Here is a 22,202-nt window from a genome sequence, read left to right as displayed (position 1 = left end):
CCAAAAATGTATATATTTTCAAGATCTTGGTGCTTTATTGTCCTTTGTGACATCACATCGTTGATACTGGCATTACAGGGTCAATTAGAAGCAGAGAAGAAAAAGAAAAGTACTACTATCTGGATTTCTGATACAGAAAATACAGTTTCTATGGAATGAAAACAGAGATCAAACAGTCAAAACACACAAACCATGCTGAACACACACATTCACGCTCTACTGGCTCAGGCTCTCCAACATATTCCACTGTCTGTGGAGAAATGGGTTTGGTTCATGTGTGCACCCTTCTCATAGCATTGTAAGAAGAAAAAAATAAATCACAAAAACATTATTTGCACTAGAAATAATTCAAAGTAAAAAAGGGACAGCACCCGGAATATGGATTTGGACCAAATAAATCAATAATCCTATTCAGGCTAGCCCTCACTGGGGTTCTAATATCACTGTACGATTCCTTGGTTGAAAATATTAAGCCTGAGAAACTGCACCTGAATGTGTAGGCCACAATATCTGAAGCCGTCTCATTCCAACATGCTATATGTCCATTTTGGAAAAATTGCACCACCTGAAATTACTCAATGTTTCAAAAACACACATGACTCTGCTCTTAAAAAAAGAGAGCCCATGTGTGCATCTATTGACAGTATAGTGATTACTTGCCTTCAGACCTATTGTAAATCCCCTAAAACAGGTGGATATCTCATTGTGGAATGACAATCTTCACATACTTATCCATGTCCTCAATACCTCAGAATGAAATCAAATACAACAACGCTTATAATAAGCAAGAAATGTACTCTAAAACTGATCAACATGAATGACTTTAAACGCAATGAAGATTAATTAACCATGGTTTACAATGTACACTGCTACAATGGTGAATTAAAAACCTTGTGACTTCTTTTTTATTTTCATGTTTTGCTAATGGACAAACATGATGGCCAACTAGCAATGAAGTTGCTAAGATTACCGGAGTAAAAAAAAAAGATTCAAAACCAGAAGATCAATGTCTATTTAAAACAATAACGACAGCATCAGTCGCATTTAAACCCATAACAATTACCTCAAATGCTAATGATCATGGATTGTTTAATCAGACACAGTTTCAAAGACAAACGTGTCAACCCATGTTCAGCGTTCCTTTAACAGCTTGAATAGTTTTAATGCTCCATGTAAGTTCCACTTTCTGCTGCATGTCTTCTCAAGTAATGTTGTACTTTGGCTAGTTTTCTCTTTCCTTTCAGCAATCAGAAATGACAAGGAACGATTTGGTGATCAGTCCGTTTGTGTTATGTTTTACAATAATTGTATTTGGTTCTATGGTATAGCATTTATCCACAGCATCCCGATTTTTGGAAAATCGCACAAACTTTGCAATAATGTACAATTTCTTCAAAACTCTTCTAAAATCTCCTAAGCTCTACAAGCGAAAATAGCAGATCTACAAGCTCATGTGTTGTGAGATTGTAGATGGGCTATTGCCGCCATTTGCTGTATGATGAAGTATATAGGGCTCAAGTGGTTAATAATGGGTTGTCATTTTCAAGACAATAGAAGGAAGGATAATTGAAGGAAGGGGGGACTTAGGATGGCTAGCACTATGGCTAGCACTATATTACCCTCATTTGGGACATGTGTAATCATGAGATTATTGGGTTATTACTGCTTCAAAAAGACAAAGATCTACCAACCTATCTAGTTGAGAAAGAAAAAAAACATGACATTTGCAATATTTGTTGAGTTACATGTCATTTTCCAAAACTTTTCCCAGCTTGGCAAACATAATTTTCAAACAAAACCTTTGCCTCACTTGGACACACAGATGCTCACTCACAGACTATGCACAACCACGGCTTTAAAAGCATGAAATTGACATGAAACATGAAAAAAACAAGCCGTGTGGATGGTGGTTTAGAAGATCCTGAATTGAGAAGTGGGGTTATTTGTATTTGAACGATACGTGCCGGTCAATTTCTTTACCCTCTTTTTAAGTTCGCCCCATTTCATTTTCACTCACAGTGTTAGCATGTCAAGAAAAGTCTCTCTCTTTTCCTTCACTCGATTGTCCCTCCTTTCATCTTTGACATCGTTTTTGTCTTCGTACATAATTTGCATTTAAGTTCAGCATCATCAACAGGATCCATACAGACGGACACGTAGAGGTCTTGTGGTAAAGCGGAATGCCCCTAGATAGCTCTCTCTGTTGGATGTAAAAGGGGCTAGACAGGGTAATCACTGATATTCCTGTTCTTAGCTGAACAATACCTGAATTCAGCTATGGAAGTTCATCGATGTTTCTGTGTTTGTGATTTCTGGATGTTGTTGGAAGGAAGTGCATTAGTGTAACCACTGGTGTGGGGGTGAACATGTCCTTTTAAAAGAAAAATAATAAAATCCACTGAGAGTTTAGCAGGACCCAGTTTTATCTCCATATCAGCTGAGAGCTCAGTCTTTGAACACCATGTTCTGGGCATGGGCCTATGAAGACAATAAAGCATATGATGTATAGAACCTTCCCCTTCATCTCTATAGAGTGGTGTCACCCAGTCATATCCTCAGGTGCTGAATGCATTTCCATTTTCTAATCCGACCAAACACACACCTTTGATCGGAAAGAAGGAAATCACATGGTGTAGTACTTGAAATGAAGAACAAAAACAAATTATAATAATACTACACGCGGCACCTCCGCGGTATGTGATTGGGACACCAGCTGTAAAGTTAACAAAGTCTGAGAGAGCTTCAGCGTCTCTGCTGGCCGTAGACGGGGAAGGCCAGCGTGACGTTGAGGGAGTCGTTGTGCTGAACCAGAGAGGTGTGTTGGTAGTGAAGGACCAGCTCCTTCAGGGAGCCATAAAGGTTGTAGGGTTCGGCGAAACCGAAGCCGGTGTGGGTCTTGTTGATGACACAGTGCTTCACCTCTCCTTCCACACTGGAGAGCAGAGGAAAGAGAAAACAGAATTCAGTATCGCTGTATCTACCATTTGTATATGTGTGTATAATATAGTTACTAAGAGAGAGGGAGTATCTCTCTACCACTCTGGACAGGCAGACAGGTACATATAAATTCTGACAGACAGACAGTCAAGTCAGACACCAGCAAATGATCCTTACACTACGGAGCAGGCGTAGCAGCCAGGCTTGCTGCTGTCTCGGACCAAGAAGGTTCCATCTCTCTTTCCTCGGAGCAGAGACTCAGCCTGGATGCGGTTAATGTTCCCCAGACGCCATAACCGCTCGTCATGATGGGGGAGGTCCTCTTCATCCTCAACCATGCTGTACTCACTGGAGACAAGACAGGGAAATCTCTGTTAGAGGTGGGTAGACATGGGCACAGGTACAGTAACAGGCAGATATGCATACAGACAAACATTCAGTCCAACCATCAAATATTTGCTCGATGTGTCTCTATTTTTGTGATGAGGTTTCACGGCCGTGTTCCACCACCAAACGATTTGTATTGGTCGAGATGCTCACGCCGCTTTGCAGCCATTCCCAGAATACAGCTATTTTGATTGTCGGAAGTTTTATTAAGAGTGAAGGAAATTGGATGTTCAAATGGCATTGTGGCCGGACAACACAGTAGCTTCTCTAAATCGCATTGCTCCTGACGCACTTCATATACATTTAAGGATTGTTCACGGTATAGTGAGACCCTTGTTAGCTAGTTCATATTTATAGTCTATTTCTATAGCCTACTGTTCAAACGACCGTCATCAAACAGTATAGTGAGACCCTCTTTACTTAATATTTTCAATTTCAGTCAAACAGTAAAGTGATAGTCATAGTGGTTGTTTTTACTGAAGAAGAACACACGCATGCACGCCATGTTGTAGCTTCATGAAGCGGAAACATTCCTTTCCGCTCCTCTCATTAGTTATTAGTTCATTTGATTGGTTCAAGTAATGTCTCAACACCATGGACACTACAGTTTGTCGCATGATTTCGTGGCCAGATCGCTCAGTCAGGATGAGGTGTGACACACAAAGCAGCTGCAGAGAGCAGCCTGATGCCATGCTAACTGGGGTTGAGTTTGCCATATTAATGTTTGACATTATTGGTTTGCTTGTAAAGGCACCCTATTGAGTGGTCCAATCAGCTTATGCCAAGTAGAGTTTCCTAACTGAACTTGCGTGGTTCATTGAAGGGCAGACTGTTGTACTAGTATACTCACTCCTCTGTGGTCTCGTTCTTCAGTCCCAGCCATTCGTTCAGTTTTCTCTGCCTCACTCCCTTCTGGGTCAGCCACCTGACACACAAACATACACACACAGTTTATAAACATAGAACTCAATGTTGTGTAGTGGCCTAGTTGTTGTAAAAAAGCATCCTTTAAAACAATGGTTTGTTTTTGCATTGCTTTAGTTTGAGGTGAGTCAAAGCATTGTGTTGAACATGAAGTGGGAGTTAAGGCAAGATACTGCTGGGTTATCATGACTTATTAACCGTGCAGTGAGGTTTAGCCAATGTTGACTCAACTACTGATGTAAGTTTGGTAATGCTGTAAAAAAAAAAAAAATCTTAACATATGTAAAATCTAAAAATATTGATTAAGCCATTAACTGAAACATGATCTGAGCTCATGTGCTATGTATGGCTAACACTGTGAAAAGACAATGACATGCATTGAATCCAATCTGTATTTAAACCATACAGACAGAAGATGTCTCCCTCTAGTGGTTGTGTTCAAATCTCAGTAGATAAAAAGCTTGTGGTAAAATACTGTACATACAGTATGTATGCCAATGCGTACTACAGTGTGTGTGTTTGTGTGTGTCTGTGTGTTACATACATCAGGTACTGGTCTCTGGTCTTGCGGAGCTGGATGAGGTCAGGTTTGATGCTGTTCATCTTCTTGTCGATCTCTCTGTAGTCGGATGCCTGCTTCTTCAAGTCCACCTCTAGGTGGCGCTTGCTGTCCACAATCTCACTGATCCGTGACTTCAGCTTGTCATAATTACCCATGATTCTTTGGAAAACAGGACAGGGTAAGGAAGATTAGTTGTTGTTTTTTTGTTTAAAAGCTTACATAATCTACTTCATGTCAGGCAGAACAACAGCTCTTAACTGTGATATAGTTAGAATATACAATTACAATGTAGGCATAGAATGCAGAAACAGTGTAGTGCCTCAGGAAACTAGGATCCCAGGTAAACCAAGAACCTAGTCAAACAATATACTATCGAAAAAACTATCTGCACACTGAAACTGTAGGATACCAGGTAAACAATGAACCTAGCATCTGTTTAAATAACATATTTATTACATCCTTAACTTTGTGGTCAAGAAAACAAATCTACGGTAAGTAGCAAAAACATGAGATCGAGTGACCAAGTTATTTCTGCATGGTAGCCAGATCTCGGTCAATCGCTAGCATCAATCGAGGCAGAAGGTGGCAGGTATTAAGGAGAGTTCTAGGGGGTGATGTGCAGTCTGAAGAGTTAGGTCTTTACCCATGACCTGTCAAGAGTTTCTGCTTAAAATGTCTACCTCTGGATCTCCTTGTCGTTGCCCTCCCGCCGGAACTTCTCGATGTACTCTTTACTGAAGCGCTCCTGTGTCTGACACTGCTCCTCAAATATCTTTATGGTCTCGTTAAATGCTTCAATGGCTGTTCGCTTCATCTGGATCTCCTGTTGGACAGAGATGAAGAGGGAGGGAGGGGGTGATCGAGAGAGCGGTAAAGGTGGAGAGCAAGAGGAGGGGTACAACAGAGGGAGGAATTAGTAGCTGTTGCATAGAAACATTGTGATGCTCCTGTTTACCAAACAGCTAGCTATAACTGTAATATGGGTAATTGTAGTTTGTGCTGTGAGGCAATAAACATTGTACAATGAACGTCTACTTGTACAGGAATAAACATGCTGCAGCATGCTCTCACTTTCTCTGTTCTTTTCCTTCACTAAACATTGTTTAATTACTGTAACACACGTTTTCTCTATTTGGTCTCCATTTATTTGTGTATATTATTTCTTGTTGCAAATACATTTTCTTATTTGTGAAAGCCTGAGCTGTATGTGCCCATGTGTTTTCCATGCCATCTTACAGTGAGCTGTCCACTCCCCATTTTGCATTGTTTCTCCATTTAGACAAAGTTTAGAACTTTGTAATGTTGCATGTACCTGTGAGGTCCTGGTATATTCTTCGTACAGTCTGTCGTACTCGCGGTTCTTCTCCTGGTACTGCAGATGGTACTCATGGAGTTTCTTCCCAACAGCTTCAATACTATCCTCCTTCACTACCTGGTCCTAAACACAGTGTTCATCATCATTATTAACAACCACAATAACATATTTATGACTGTACATTTGCATTTGTTTTACTTGCTCTTGTGATACAAATTAATAATAAGACAATTAAACGAGTGCCAAACGACCTGCTTGCATCCATCTACCCATTTGCCTATCAGCTAGCTAACCAACTGGTGACCTTTTGGTCTTGAAAAGCAGTCCTGTTTTCAGTAGAAGGATTTTTATTTATTTATATTTGTGTGTAGCCAATAATTTGTATCCCTTTTTTCTCCCAATTTAGTCACTATGCCAATTAATTTCTCCCAATGCTTGCCACAGCACTGAGAGGACATAGCGCTCTCCTGAACATGCCCAATTATGACTCTGCAGGCCGGATGCACTGGGGTGGATTTGCACCCCTAGACTCTGGTGGCGGGCATGTACATTTCCCCAGTGCCACCCGAGCACCTCTTTCAGTTGAAGGTTATACTGGGCAACAAAACTATCTTTGTAGCTAATCTACAAAAACAGCCGGTTGGGGTTGAGAGATACCTCAACAGGCTTCATTCCAATCTACCTACATCAGATATGTATATTAAACTAGCACACCAACCTGCTGGTGCTTGGACACAGGGTAGAGTAGTTTGACGTCCAGTTTGGGATTATACTGGGCCAGAGACTCATGCCGATAGTGGTTGATGAGCTCCACCACTGAACTGAACGTCAGAGGGTCAGAGAACCCATATTTCCCCTCCCGATGGAAAATCTTTATCAGTTTGTTGTTGCCTCCTTTCCTGTAGAGAACAGAAGAAGAGTTTAAAAGTCAAATTCTGGTCTCAAAATGCACAGGTGATCCCCAAAGATTTGCACAATAATACACTGATGGCCCTGGATCCATCCGGAATACTCAAGATACGAAATGAAATGACATCGATTACACATTTAAATCTCAAACTCTCCCCGTTTATTTTTTGCTGTATCACACAACAGTACCAAAAACAATTAACAGCGAAGTGGCAGTTACTGAACCCTGAAATGCCATTCTATACCAGTGAGCTTATAGATAGTTCTGGAATATTGAGTTTGCAGACGGTTCTAGAATGGCAAGCTTGATAGTTCTAGAACAGCGAGTTTGTATAAGCTGATAACAGGGTTATAGTACAATGACCCGAGATAGCTCTACACCAGTGAGCTGGCACTGAGTACAAATTTGTGTTACAGCACTGCCAGATTTTGTGTGTGTAGTGTGGTCAGACGAGGTACTGAGCCGGCACTTTCTTTTGTGATGCAGTCTACTGGCTCATCAATGACGGTTAAGATTCAATAGGTGAAGAATGATAGTATATTATATCAATACTAAGAGTGTATAAAAAGCAACACTAGTGGCCTCTAGAGGCTGTGCTGTTCTTACACCCAACCAAACAAATGTGGGACCAACATTGAACACATGACAATTTATTCATAGAAAGGTTTTAGTTTAGTTTAAGATTTGCAAAAGGGAGCATGGCCTTGAAAATGCATTTTAAATCCCGGTCTCTGTGGAGCTGATGGAGCTCTGCAACAGTGATCTAACAGAGTTGTAGAACAGTGAGCTGGGAGTTATAGCACTGTGTGTATTCAAAGTTGCTAAATATGGTGAACTGACCTCAGGGTGAGTGTGTAGTCACCGTGCATCTTGGTGGAGGCATCTCGGACCAGAAACGTACCGTCAGCTGTGTCTCTCAGCTTTTCATTCACCTCCTCTCTGCAAAACACCCAAACGCCATAACAAAAGGTTACAAGTGTACTTGATCACTTAAACAGAGTTGTATGACTGTGTGAATATACTGTATTGTCGATACGTACAGTATGTTGTAGTGTGTGCGTAATGTCACCTGGATATGTCTCCCCAGTACCATTCGGAGTCCGTCAGGGCCATGCTGTTGTTGAAGATGCTCGGGACTGGAGTAGATGGCTTGGCCGGTTTAGGAGGAAGAGCTGAGATGGAGACATTGAGCAACAATTTGAGCAAAGGAAGAGCTATAAATATATATAGCAGTGATAATTACCAGCCTAATTATGTCTCCAGGCCAAAGGCAAGGGGGAGATTATGTGTTTGTCGTGTGTGTGTGAGTGTGAGTGTGAGTGTGAGTGTGTGTGTGTGTGTGTGTGTGTGCGTGTGCGTGTCTGTATGTCTGTCTGTGGGTAATTTCAGAAACCACTGGGTTGATCAGCGTCACATTTCTTGACTACGCTGCCAGTTGGTCAAGGAAGTCCATCAACAAATCAATCAGGGCAGTATCAACATTTTTGAATACTTGCAGCACAGTATACTGTCTATGTCCAACCATACAGCATGTATTCATGTATGTATATTCTGTTGGAAAGTTGATAGTGTAGATAGAATAGACAACAGGACTATACTAGTAGTAATAACATATGCATATTCTGATATAATTGTGAATGTATTGCAATACATGATGAACAACTAGAAAAGTGTGCTCAGTAGAGCACAACCCTCTGCTCTACCTCTCCCTCCATCTTTCTGCCTGTGTGGGGGGGCATGCGATAACGTTTTGTGGTCGTGTGCGTATATGAAATGACAGGGTAATGGAAGTAAGGGAAATAAAGTAATGTCATTATTACATCATAACGGTGGATTCAGAGTGGACAGGCTGTATGGAGACAAATCTTTAGATAGTGAACACATGGAAAAGTAGTGTGGCATGTTGTCATCACTAGGAGGGCAAACATGATGTTACAATATTGCCTAATACATTGCAAGATGTGTGCGCAACCCTCCAATGGCTGTATCCTGCATGTAATACTGAGCAGATGCCAATCATAGTTCTGTCTAATAAAGTTCTGTGTGATTGTTAAGGTCAATACATGCTCCTTCCGATGTCAGAAAAGAAATTGAATTCCATTTCGGACAGACTTTCCAAACTAGTTCAGACAGTCAGGACATCTGGGGGTGCAGGAGTGTCTAAAAATGTAGTTATCTCACCTCCCTTTCCGGAAAAAAACGTTTGGACGTCTGAAGGAGCATGTTTTGCGCTTTTTTTTGCGTGTCAATTGTGTTTGTCAATGAAAGGTTGCAATTTAGTGCAAAAAAATAATCTTCTGACTGAAAACCTTTTTTCATAAAACGTATTCAACATTTAGGAAAAAAAAGAACAAAAGTCATGTACCGTATGTGCATTCAACTGAGAATGTTTTAAAATGTATAACACAATGACATTTTGGTAGAGGTTTGGGTTGTGTAGTTACCTAAGTAACTACAAATATTGGAGAGATATCTGAAATAGTTTCTCAGTTGATTAGAAACTGATATTCAGAAACAGTCTCCTCATTGACTTAAATTGAACATTGAAACAGGTCTTAAGGTTAGTCTTTTAGCACAAAACGCAAACAAGTCAGCACTACAAAACCTGATTCTGCATTTTTATGTTTTTATAAAAAACTTCCTTTGATTGGATCTGCGGATCCAGATCTTTAAATACAGGAAGTAGACATTTCTTTATTTTATATGAAAAAATAAAATAAATGCTGAACCAGGTTTTGTAATGTTACATATTGGCAGAATCCACTTTGTTTATGTTCACTGTGTACTAAAAGAATGACTCGTGCAATGCTCACTGTGTACTAAAAGAGTGACTCGTGCAATGCAAGTCAATGAGTAGGAAATTTTGGAATATCCATTTTTAATCAACGTAGCAACTACTGAAGATATCTTACTATATTTGGAGTTACATCATGGAAAGGTAACTACACAAACCAAACCTCTACCAAAGTGTCATTGTGCTTTATACAAGGTCTTCAGAATCATAGGGACACTTGAACTTTGTGTTTTCAGCTTATTCTGCATGACAGTGCCACAAAGTAAATCCAAGGTGTGTAACTTAATCGAAAAGTCTAGACTATACAAATCTTCATCAACATAAAAAATATTTTCTGAAGGATTAAACTATTGTTGTCCGGGATACCTTTAGCCTGATGGATGGATAGCCTACGCCCTACGGGATGCCGTGAGCCCAGTGGACGTACAGCAGTGGCGTTTGGTGGATTCTAACGTTGACCGGGCCAGAACAGTGGAAAACGGAACGCTCGTCCCAAAACACACTGCCCCATTTTTTTCGCGGACCGAGGCCGCCGGTTTAGACCTGGGGCGATGGTGTTTCAGGACGACGGTTCTTCTTCTATTCCATTTCTGAATGGAGAGAGGTGGCCTCTCTGCGCAATGGAGAGAAGGACGGCCCGAGGTTTCCTTTTTGCTACTCACAACAATAATGAAATGTGAAGCTATTTCGGGGCCCTCTTTATACTGTGTACCTGGCAGGAAACCGGTTTGACGGCTAAACAGTTTTTTTAATGGCCACTCATTAACAATTCGGCCGAATGCAAATGAGCCCCATTTGAAAACAAAGGCGACTTTCTGTGGTCGGCGACAACAGAATAGGGTGAGGGGCTGCTAATGTTGATTTCTAGTTTTTTTTCCCCTGGCGGATCTTGCCCCTACACAGGGACAAGCTGGGTTTACAGACCGGGCCATGGCCTCGTTGGCCCCAATGACGATACGCGCCTGACGTACAGTATATTGGCTGTATAGCCTACAGGACGGTGTGTATAGCGCAGCGGTTCTCAAAGTGGTTCACCAGGGGGTTCAAGGGGGTCTCCAGCTATTAGTTAATATCAATATACTGTAGCATAAAAATCTGTTTAACCACTATATCTCTAGCCTTATATAAATTGGCTATTTTCAAAGAATCTAATTTAATAATTTATATTCTGGTGTTAACCTAATGTGTGTAGAGTTGAATGTGCGCACCTCTACAGAGATGTGATAAACTGATTAGCCTACTTAAAAAAACTGTGGGGATATACCTCTGATTGTTAAGTTAATTAATAAATAGATTACAGACAACCAAGTAAGATTGTATCCCTATACAAATCAGCTGTCTATCACCTGGTAGTGTGATTCCTAAGTCCTGTAACACCCCTCGCTTTTTTCCCTCCCTTCGGATCTACAGTGATCTCGTTCATGGCCTCTCTGGAATCCGATTTTACGAAATTCCGCTGTAGCGACAAATAACGTTAATCCATGTGCAATTTGTTAGGTTTTTGCTGCCCTACATTCACTTTGCGAGTCCTCTTAGGCAAACGCAAGTCAGTGGGCATTGCAGAGTAGGCTAGTCTCTAAACAGACATAGAAATCTTTATATTATTCACCACTAAGAACACAACTATTTCACAAGCACAATATGCTGGGTGTGACTAATAGATTAGTCTAAAATCTATATTTTTTACATGCATAGATTATCAAGTACAATGCAACTTTAACAATTTGTTTTTACAGTGATGGCATGGCAGGGTGTGTGTGTCTCGTCTGTGTGGAACTAATAAAGTTAATTGCTGGACCAATCAGTGCCAAACTTTGTATCACGCCGCGGGTAGGCCACTTCAAGTACATTTTTTCACGTTTTATACTTTTTTAAATAGTTAACTTTAATTTTATAATTGGAAGTAAATAGGGTCTGTAATCGTGCTGATTAACTTTCCCAAATTTTGAGTCATTATGTCATAGATACGTCATAGATGACTGTGATGTCACAGACTGGTCACATTGAGTCCCAGAGCCCCATTGTTTCTAGTGAGATCCACATAAACTCCTAGTTTAATTCTGGGGCTCGTGGCAGAGTCGTCGCTGACCGATTTGAGAGATGATCAGGAATTTAGCTCCTTGGCCTGCCGGCAGCATGCACAAGAACTATGACACTGATTGGCCTAGTAGTTTGCGAGATTAGCTGCAGACACACAGACGGATAAACAGATAAGGGCTGAATGCAATATATCTATCGGCCTGCCTGCCGGAGATAACCATCCTACTTATCTACATTATATCTGAAAACAATTTTGGATTGCTAACCCGTTGAATTTTCTCAGTTTCAAAGACATTAAAGATTCCCTTTGACATGTAACTTAGTTTGCGATCTGAGATTCTGCACAGCACCATAATAACTTGCACTGGAAGCCTTCGAGCAAAAGCATGTTGCGCTGTGAATGCTGCAAGAGTCAATATTGTTAACATATTTGGCTATAGGTAGTCCTACCTGGGCTCTGCATGGTTATGTAGCATAGGATCCTCTCTGTTCCTCGCATGGCCTCGCCCTCTGCCCTCAATCCCTCCATCTCTCCTCCTCCTCTTACCTCACGGACCACCACAGCATTATAAGAGTGTGCGTGTGAGGTCTTCAGAGAGGGGGGATAAATAAATCTAGGCTCTCCTCCTTCTTTCCCTTATACCTCTCCGACTCTCTCTGCGTATCTCTCGCAGCCCTCTTCCATCTCTGCTCATGCGTCCGAAAACACACGGAACCGGACAGATGCAACAGACAGAGACGTTGAGGCCGAGGAGGAAGCAGTTCCACCTTACCTACTACAGTATGCTTGCTTACGCTGTAGACACTCTTCTTTCCTGTCCTCTGCACTGCGCTCTCCGTCTCTCTCTGTCTCCCACTCTCTCTCTCTCTCTCTCTCTCTCTCTCTCTCTATGCATATATCACTCTCTCCCCAAAATGTAACGTGCTGCAGTCAGACCGATCCTGATCGCAGAATGGACAGGTCAGACATCAAGAGAAATTTCTAATCTCCCATTGTGCATCAAGCAAGCTAATCTCTGTCCTGCTGTCCTGTAGAGGCAACTAAAGGCTAATGAAACACATTTTGTTCTGAGCTCAGATAACCGTTAATCTCTAGCGATACAATTAAGACGGTAAGTCAGTAAAACTGTATTTCTTAAAATATTACAGAGACGAGAATAGGTCAACCTCTTCCTTTCACCCTGCGTTTTCTTCGGAACAGTTTAATCTAAAGGACACAGATTCTTCTCTTCCCCAATAATCCATTTGACTCTCATTCTCCCCTCTGCTGCTGTGTTGTCTGCAGGCAGACTGAGCCTCATTTCAAAGCCCAGGGGAACGGCTTGGAGATGTGTGACATCACTACCCGACCCAACCAATCCTGCGACAGCGGTGATGTCACCAAGGCAACACCCCCCACCCTGGCCCTCCACTGCTGCATCTTTCATGTCCTCCAGAACGATGATGTCATTGTCTTGGCCGCCCGGCTGGTTGCTAGGCTAAAAAATGACAGTCAGTGACTGACTGACCAGCTGGCATGCTATGCCATCACCTGCTGCCTGTCTGACTGGATGCTAAGCTGTCTAGCTGACTGACTGGATGCTAGGCTGTCTGGCTGACTCACTAGATGCTAGGCTGTCTGACTGACTGGATGCTAAGCTGTCTAGCTGACTGACTGACTGACTGACTGACTGCTGGGCTGTTTTCTGACTGACCGACTAAGGATGGTCGTTTGCTTTCCATGTCCAGTTCTCTCACTCCCTTCCTCAATCTAGCTAAAATGGTTGCTGTTCCTTCTCCCTCTATCCTCTCCTCCTTCCTAGTGTCAAAGGACCTACTTGAGGCAGTATACTACAGAGAGATGTGGGCATACGTGGTGTCAGAGACAATTCGGCGCACTACAAAAATATGCAAATCTGATAATAAACCTATAGTACTTTACAAAACAGCCAACGAGAGACATGAGACTAAAAACACATCGACGGGCAAACAATAGGTCCACTTTTTTAGGTTGTCTAGCAGAGTTATAGTTTAAAATTATGGCATCGACACACGTTCTGCTGAGACATTTACAGTACATATACACACACACAGATGAAGGCTAGTCAAACGGCACAACTTTGGCTATGTTCAGACAGATGTGTGAGAGGGTGGATGAAGACTGTGGATGTAGAAAGTGCACACTCAAAACACACACACTACCTGGTGCAGCCTGGTTCATGTTGAGTTCGCTGGTGATAAGAACCTCCAGAATTTGAACCAGGGGGTCCGGACCTGACTCACAGCTGCTGCCACAAAACAACACAAGACGGACACAAGACACACAGAGATACTGATTAACTGGGTATCAGATATTCGTTTTTTGTTTGTGCAGTTGTGTGAGAGATATTAAGATTAGAAGCTTTTCTTCTGCTATCCTGTTCACTCCCTCTATGTGATGGTTTAAGACAGAAGTGTAAACTGAAATCCCAACTCTTTATGGAAAGTAACTCGTATCTAATTAAGTCTCTAATTTCCCATATAGCCATTTTAACTGTACCTCCAGCATCACCCCACTAAACACCTCTATTAAGCAATTAGCACTGAGCACTATACATTTTGACCTAGAACTTCTGGATATTATGTTTGTAATATAGGTCTTAGGGATGGAACGTTTAAGTAGGAAACTGTGTACACAAAGAAAACCCACAACCCGTTTAGGTCTAATTAACTTAAGATTATGAAAAATGTCATACAATATAAATAATATTAGTTATACAAATATTTGTATATAATTGTTACTCCTACAAGACTCTAGCAGTGTTAGGATAGCTCTTCACCAAACCGACGTCAGCGGCGGCAAGTGTTGGAAAGCATCTATTGTCGTAAACCTTCCACTGTCAGCAGCTCTCAGACTGGATTTAACACATTTATTAGAAAGTGCTTCTTTCTAATATGTGACAAATGCTGCTTTTTATGTATTTATATCACAGCACGGTGGTGCTGACGTTAATCATAACTTTATCCTGTTGGGATTTATACAAGCGATGTATCAAATATGGTAAACGATAAACAAAAAGCTTTGTTCTGAAGCCTTGGCTGATAAAAGAGACTTCCAGGAAACCACAAGGCAGTGGTAAACATTTCCAGAAAGACAGATGACTGTTTGACTTTATTTAGACACGGTTCAACTTGTATGCTCTGTCTATAATGAGGCTGTTGGCTTCGTTCACAGCGTTGCGATATACAGTATGATACAGTTGCTGTGTCCAATGTTCATGATGTGCTCAATTTGTACAAATATGGCATAATGCTACGGTTAACCTCGTTTAACTGCAAACATTCCCACGTGTAAAAGTGCCCATAGTCCCATCCCTTAATAGCTCTACAATGTCTGTAGATACGTGTAGATTTATGTGCATGTGTGTGTATGGCATGCACATGTAGCCCTTTACACTCACCCAGACATCTGCATGAAGAAGAGCGCGTTATTAAACTCTTCCATCCTTATGTGTGTGCGTGTGTGTGTACACCATGTATGTGTGTTTGAACTGTTTGTGGTACTAACCTGGCAGGCTGTCTGAAGACCAGGGGACTGAAGCCCTCAGCGAGGCCCCTGGGACTCAGCTGGTTCCTGGAGCTGTGAAGACAGAGCCTGGCCAGGTGGCGAGCCAGGCTGAGGAAGGTGTGGCCATACTGGGCAGGGCAAGCTGGGGAGCTGGCTACACCCCGCAACACCTGGGCACACTCCTCTGGGTCTCTCACCTCTGCATGGAAAGGTATATTGCTTTTTATATTGTCCCTTTTCAACATCATTGTTCTTACATAGACCTACAAGGAGGTTGTCTGGTATTTAAGTGTGCTTTTAAATAGGTCAGTTAACTTTTGTATATCTGCCCTGTGGACTTTTTGTTTATGAAGCCTAAAAGCCAAACAGAAATCTAATTTTGATGCCAAAAACACAATTAAATCGTTAATCACAATAGCCCTAATTCTTACACTGTTATTATACTGTTTCTCTGTTGTGTTTCATTTGCTTGTGAGAGGTTCTGACCTTGCACGGTGTGGACCATGTCTGTCTGTAGCACAGTGGGTAGCACCGGGCCGGGCAACTCCTGGAGGAACCTCACTACCCCGTCACACAGACACACCAATTCCAGCTGCTCCAGGTCTGAAAACAAACAAAACTCAGTCTGTTAGCAGAAGACACATGCTTCCTGAAATAGCTGGGGGGTAAAACAAATATTGTATTCCTATTTAACCATACATAACAAAAAGGGATTAGGAGCATATATCAGCCTTTTTTTCTGTCACAATATTTTACCTTTTCTTATTAATTTTAAATAGCAGATCTACAAGTTCTACACAATCTACACAATATGACACGTGAATTTGTTGATCAGGTTTTTATTGTTTTATAATAGGGTTTATGGTTAAATTAAATAAAGATCAGTTTATGTGTAATTTATATTTACTTGTTCATACTTAATGTCTTGCCTTTCAAAAAAGTATTTGTTTTGTTTTTCAAAGTTATTTTCAAGAATCTTTATAAAATAGCCGTCAAAACATCGGTGATCGTTGGTCTAGGACTCTCCTAAATCAGGATCGGACCCAAGAATCTGGCATCGGCCGGGCACTAGGACTGACCAATACATTTTATGCACACAGACACATAGTGAACTCACCAGTATCAGCCAGCTGTCTGGTGTCCAGTCCTCCGCCACTGAAGCCCTTGTACAAACTTGGACTCTCGACTCCTGAATTCAACACAAATAGATTGTATACATGGGTGTCACCTGTGAACTGACAACTTTCTGTGCATTTTAATAGAGACCAAATGAAATGATTCTGTAGCCTGCTTACACAATCAGAGTGTGGCCCAGTGTGTGTGTGTGTGTGTGTGTGTGTGTGTGTGTGTGTGTGTGTGTGTGTGTGTGTGTGTATCACTATACGTGCGTCTTTGTTACCTCTGCTCTCTATAGCTTCCATCAGTCTGTTGAGGAGAGGGGGTGCCGTCTCTGGGGGACCAAACTGTTCTGGGAGGTCTGGTAACACAGAGCCTGGATAACACACAAACACATTGAATTCAACACCATCAAAAATGTTAATGTTAATACCTTGTTTGCTCTGTAAATAGGACTGGGACAATAACCACATTAGTGTGCTTATGTGATGCATCCTGCGGGGTTGAGCTCACCACAATTCATTTTAATTTATGCAGGGATTTCTTTTTTTTGCTGGTGAAACAGGAGTGCATATGGTACATCATTGTTTAGTTATCATCAACTTGCAAAACTATGTTCAAGGGTTTCTGGAGAAAATAAACCTTTTCAGTTCATTGTCAATTCTCTGTCACAGCCCTATGTGTGATCACAGTTTGAAGTTTAAATGTAGCCCACTGGTGTTGACCACAAGACAGAAAGCACTTATCTAGAACAGTTTCCAACCAGTGGCTTGAAACCCCCAAAAAAGGGTCATGAGATGTTCTGACAGGGATCGTAAACATCAAACAGTCTCAATAGAGGAATATTAAAATAACAAATATTTAAAATCATGCAAAATACAAAACTACTTGAGAACCGTCTCGAGAACAGTCTAGATAACATCAATTAATGTATTATAATTCTATACAATACGTGCTGTGTGTTTGGAAACATTCATACATAGGTCTGATTTCCTTCCTGTGTTCTATGGTAATGATGATGAAGTCAGCTGACAACTGTGAAAACCAGCACAACTTTGTGTGTGTGTGTGTGTGTGTGTCTGTCTGTCAAGTCAAGTAACAATAAGTTACAGTACGTATGCTTGCACAACTGTGTGCCCCAGTTTATGCACACGTCTGCATATTTGTTTCTTTGTGCAACACAAGTTAATAAATGACAAGGGGCGTGCATTCAAGTGAACAGTGTGAGTTAGAGGCAGAAAGACAAGACCAAAAAAAGAAAGAAAAGGAGATATACACGAGAAAGAAAAAACAGCCAAAGAGAGAAAGGAAAAAGTTGATTAAAGCTGTTTATAATGACTCCTCTTTAGCATCGGCATCAAATACTCTGTCACTCAAACCCAAACCAACAATTTACTGTAACTGGAAACTATCAAACAATGTCAAGATCACATGAAAAGCTTAAGAACGTTGTTGAATAAACACCTAACGTACTGCAGATGGAAAATTTGTGGTGTTCAGTGAACGCCATTACCCAACACAACTTGCAGTTGTGAGTGAGGTTTTTTTTGTGCGTGCGTTTCATTTCGTCAAATCACCAACGTTTAAAAGGCAATAGGAAAGGGTACAAGGGTGGGTCTGAATCATAGTTACTATACAATTAGAGGTTGCAGACTATTTAAATCCACTTTAGGACCACACATGAGTGATGTTTCTAAAGCTCATTACCTCAAGAGTTTAAGCTGGAGTTGTGTGTGCTTATATAGATAGTCTGCTAGCTAGACATTGTGTATACTTATAATTATAGCATATATCTTGCTTTTGGTGCTCTTCCAAGGTGGATCGGAGAACAATCATTCATTTATGTTCACATAGCTGTTGCATATATGGATGCAACAGATGCTGCATTTACTATTTGGCAGCACTGTGGTTAAATGTGTTTCTGACCACCTGAAGGGGGATTTGAGTGTTAGGTTCTTCAAAGTATCCTGGACGCATTTGCTCCTGGGCTTTATGCCTATGAGCACAGCTTGTACTTCATCGCACAAAGAATGTGCTATGTTTACTGCCAAATGTACTGTAGTCTGTAACTGTATTACAACTAATGCCGGCCTTACACTAATCCCCTTTTCAAACAATTTCACTGTCACAAACAAATTTCCAATGTCGAAATAAAATCATGAGTTTCTTTTGCTGGAGTGGTGCGCTCCCGTCATCTCAACAGTGTACAGTGGTCATAAATCTGAGTCTGAGCTGTCTTACGTCAGTCTTTTTATCGTCTTGACATTCCGATAAAATCATACAGCTTTAATATTATCAGATCAGATGTCAGTCTAGATCCTAAATCGGTACTTTTTTTTCTGGTTCTAGATCAGCCTACATCATCAAACAAGTTACACAGCATTACAATACAGTACCTATTCGGTACTATACGTATCGGAGGTGGTAGTACCGGTTCTCTGTACTCAACCCTACTTATAGCGTACCAGAATGCATGTGCATACCAACCGTATGACATTACAGACATCTCTCATGGACTGGCATGCACAGACACAAAATATGACTGTTGTGTGAAACTTCTATATTGTGGATGTCTACTCAGCGCCTGCTAAATAGCTGTGTGGACCCAAAGGGAACCCTGAGCAGATGTCCATTTAGGTGCAGCAGTCATTCTTTTGTCCGTCTGCATAGGTTATTTGGCGAATATGAATTTTGTTTATGAACTAGGCTTTACACTGTGAAAGGCTTCTCATAGGACATAACGTAAAAGTAGTGTAAATAGCAGATCTACAAACTCTGTAGATCTGCCTTTTTCGCTAGTATCTTTAATTTAAAAAAAAAAGTGAAAGTGGGTCTGTCTGTAGGTTTTATACATATTTACATACATACATACCAATGAAAAGTATTAAGAGCTTGTGACTAAATAATAACTACAATGGATTCACTGGAAAACAGGTTATTTTTTCCATTTCCTGAAAAATGATGTTTTTCTTTTGTACATACAAGGTTTCTGCCCAACAGTGACAACATACTTGATAATATTTGGAGGACCTATTCAAGTAATTTTTTTCCCAGTTTAATAATGGCCAAACTTCATCAAAGCACAAATCAGTGCAAAGACAGTGACATCATATGGGTACAATAATATGGGCAAGACCTTTCTAAGAAGAGACAGCCAGCAGAGATACTACAGTAGAAAAGAGTAATAATATTCTTGTCCTTTTTAACTCAGTATTAGTATTGGCGAATCCAGAGGAAAATAATTGGTGATGGCCACAAAAATCCTGATCGGAGCACCCTAATCTGATCTATGCAAAATGACACAGATAATGTTGAAGTTAATGACAGGCTCAAAGGGGGCCTTAGCTTAGAGACCTAGTTTAGCATTAGCAAACGTATGCTCTCATTTAGTATTGGCGCCTTCTTGTATTTTATACTCTGTTTACTCACCCTCTGACTCGGAGTCAGCCCTGGCAGAAGCTGCTGATGGTGGTCTGGGTGGTCGGGGCTTAGGAGTGGGGGGAGACATTCTCTTCCTGCCCGAAAACTCCACATATGTCCCCGGAAAGTCTCCCTTCTCCTATAGGTCAGCACGGGACAACAATACATAAATTTTTTATCATATATATTATAAAATAGGCTAGGGTCCACATACTCATAGACTGTTTTGGTATTATTCAGTTGTGTGTCTATGGTTTCTTGTTTGACAGAGGCAGCAGTGGCCTGAAGGTAATAGCTTGATCTATGCTTAGTTGTTCGCCGGTTTCGCACACCGCAAATAGCAGCTCTACAAGTGCTGCGATGCGTCGTGAGCTTGTAGATTGGCTATTTTCGGTGTGTGTGACACAATGAGCAACCGAGTATAAATCAGGCACTAGTAGAGAATGCTTGTGAGACAGCAGGTAAGTCAATAAGTAAAACCCTAAAGGCACTTAACCCCCCCAACTGCTGCGTGGCCAACAGTATTTATAAGACTGTGGTTATAGTGAGTAGCTCCCGAGTGTGAAATGTGTGTAACTGTATTGTGTTAACGTGAAGCAGAGGGTTGTTGACACAAAAAAAAACAATGTGTTCAGTCAACCTACCCGGTGTTAGGTAAATGCAAAAAAAATGTTGTTTGCATTGTATAAATTGGATACTATTCATGGATTTATTAGCATTTTATCAGACAAAAGATGACATGTCCACTCTCCTCTTACTCACATAGGGTAACAAGCCATGATCAAACACAATAGAACAAAATGAAACGGTATCTCTTACCTGTGTGGTTTCATTGAAGCCGGGCAGCCAGCCAATCTCCGAGGGCCTCTCCTCGGCTCCATTGGTGCAGCCCAGGGCCAGCAGAGCCCCTTTACTGACCAGCAGCACGTCCCCTACATGGAGGTCTATGTCCTCCTCTCTCTCCTTCTTATAGTCATAAAGTGCCCTGTACTGAAAACCCTCTGAGCTCATTTTGATATGTCAAACACTATTATTATATATATATGGCTGTGCAATAAACCCAACAAAATAAACAGGGAGGTTTTTGTTCATAAAAAATATGTGTATTCTTCTTTAGCCTGAGATTGATGTATATAGGGATTACAAATAGTTACTAGACTAACTGAGCATGGCTGTTGGTCTCCCCTGTCTCCATCTCCACTCAGTCAGTGTGTCCTGTCATCCCTCTAGACCAGGTGACAGCCTGTCGATCAAAACATTCCGAACACTCATGTACAGAAGTCGCATCAGCGGTAGAGGCCACATCTGTAGGCGCGTCGGGCCACCTGCGAAGGTAAAGACAGCGAAAAGAAACATTGGATTATTAACTAGATTATGTAAGGTCTTCGTGGCGGTCGGACCACGTCCGCGATTACGTTGAACCCTGGCGAGTCATGGGCTTGTGAACGGCAGCTTATGAATGTCAAAATAGTGGAGGAAGCTAGATGAATCCTTATGCTAACATTGCGAAAAGAGATGCATGGAATAAAGCAAAAATAAAATATTGTGATCAATTTGACGATGTTTAAAGGTATTATCATTCTAAACCTATGTTGCTGCTGTTCCACACACAGCCAACCAGTTGAAGAAATCACAGACTGAGGCTATTATGACATTTCTGAGACATTCGTGTTTATGGAAGATGCTTCTGAACATGTATTCTATCGCTATGTTTGACCACTTCCAATATCCTTTGATCGTAACATAAGTAATAATAACCGAAAATAGCTGATCTAACACGTCGCGGATCCGCTATTTTCGGTGTGCAACATGATTCGGTGTGAAGACATGCTGATTTCTATGGAATCCAAATTACTTAAATCAAGTCACGGCGATTGAGAACTTTAATCCATGAAGATGTCAAATCTAGTGGAGAACGGCTCCTTGCAGACAGTCCCATCTGGGGTGTCAGACATTACATTACAGAACGCTGTGCACAGGCTCAGACACCAAATGGCCCCAGGAAGTACAGACACACAATGCACGCTGAGCTTAGCCAGGGCAGCAGCTTTAAAACGTAAACCCACCTTATTTATTCACCGTCAAACTCCTCGGCGCGATAACCAACGGATGCCATTACGATGCGATGATTAGTTGTCGATAGCCAATTCTTCTTTTACAGTCCGATGTGATGCTTTTATTTGATCGATTATTTGCTTCCAACGCGAAAAGAGGGCTCGTGGCTTCGGCCGTCTGCTGTAACAGATTATTACAGCGGGGCAAGTGTTGCCA

The 22,202-nt window shown here is 41.3% G+C and overlaps 1 protein-coding gene across 2 annotated transcripts; it reads right to left on the bottom strand.

Moving 5' to 3' along the window:
* Positions 1 to 6: 6 nt before the first annotated feature.
* Positions 7 to 22,174, bottom strand: LOC308089293 (phosphatidylinositol 3-kinase regulatory subunit alpha-like). Of its 2 annotated transcripts, none has more exons than XM_080433930.1 (17): positions 21,998 to 22,174; positions 20,751 to 21,256; positions 19,941 to 20,070; positions 16,795 to 16,887; positions 16,513 to 16,584; positions 15,882 to 15,998; positions 15,396 to 15,594; positions 14,051 to 14,136; positions 8,105 to 8,207; positions 7,876 to 7,974; positions 6,844 to 7,024; positions 6,123 to 6,248; positions 5,491 to 5,633; positions 4,793 to 4,969; positions 4,175 to 4,249; positions 3,115 to 3,285; positions 7 to 2,932 (listed from the first exon to the last, which is right to left on the bottom strand). In XM_080433930.1, the coding sequence occupies exons 2-17, from the start codon at positions 20,940 to 20,942 to the stop codon at positions 2,743 to 2,745; spliced, it is 2,154 nt and encodes a 717-aa protein (XP_080290056.1). In that variant the 5' UTR covers positions 20,943 to 21,256; positions 21,998 to 22,174; the 3' UTR covers positions 7 to 2,742. The 2 variants fall into 2 exon arrangements, with proteins under 2 accessions (XP_080290056.1, XP_080290057.1); XM_080433931.1 differs by having other exon boundaries at positions 14,051 to 14,133.
* Between the last annotated feature and the right edge of the window lie 28 nt (positions 22,175 to 22,202).

Source organism: Gymnoscopelus braueri (assembly GCF_963280865.1).
Source record: "Gymnoscopelus braueri genome assembly, chromosome: 7".
Lineage (NCBI taxonomy): Eukaryota > Metazoa > Chordata > Actinopteri > Myctophiformes > Myctophidae > Gymnoscopelus > Gymnoscopelus braueri.
The sequence above is the reverse complement of the archived record's forward strand: the minus strand, read 5'-3'. Positions and strand labels throughout refer to the sequence as shown.

Bases quoted from the DNA above. Each gene is read 5' to 3' on its own strand.
- LOC308089293 (XM_080433930.1), bottom strand. From the start codon at position 20,942: ATGAGCTCAGAGGGTTTTCAGTACAGGGCACTTTATGACTATAAGAAG. The intron at 15,595-15,881 runs GTCAGAACCTCT...CTTTCCATGCAG, and splicing joins CATGGTCCACACCGTGCAAG to AGGTGAGAGACCCAGAGGAG. The intron at 2,933-3,114 runs GTAAGGATCATT...TCTGCTCTCCAG, and splicing joins TGCTACGCCTGCTCCGTAGT to TGTGGAAGGAGAGGTGAAGC.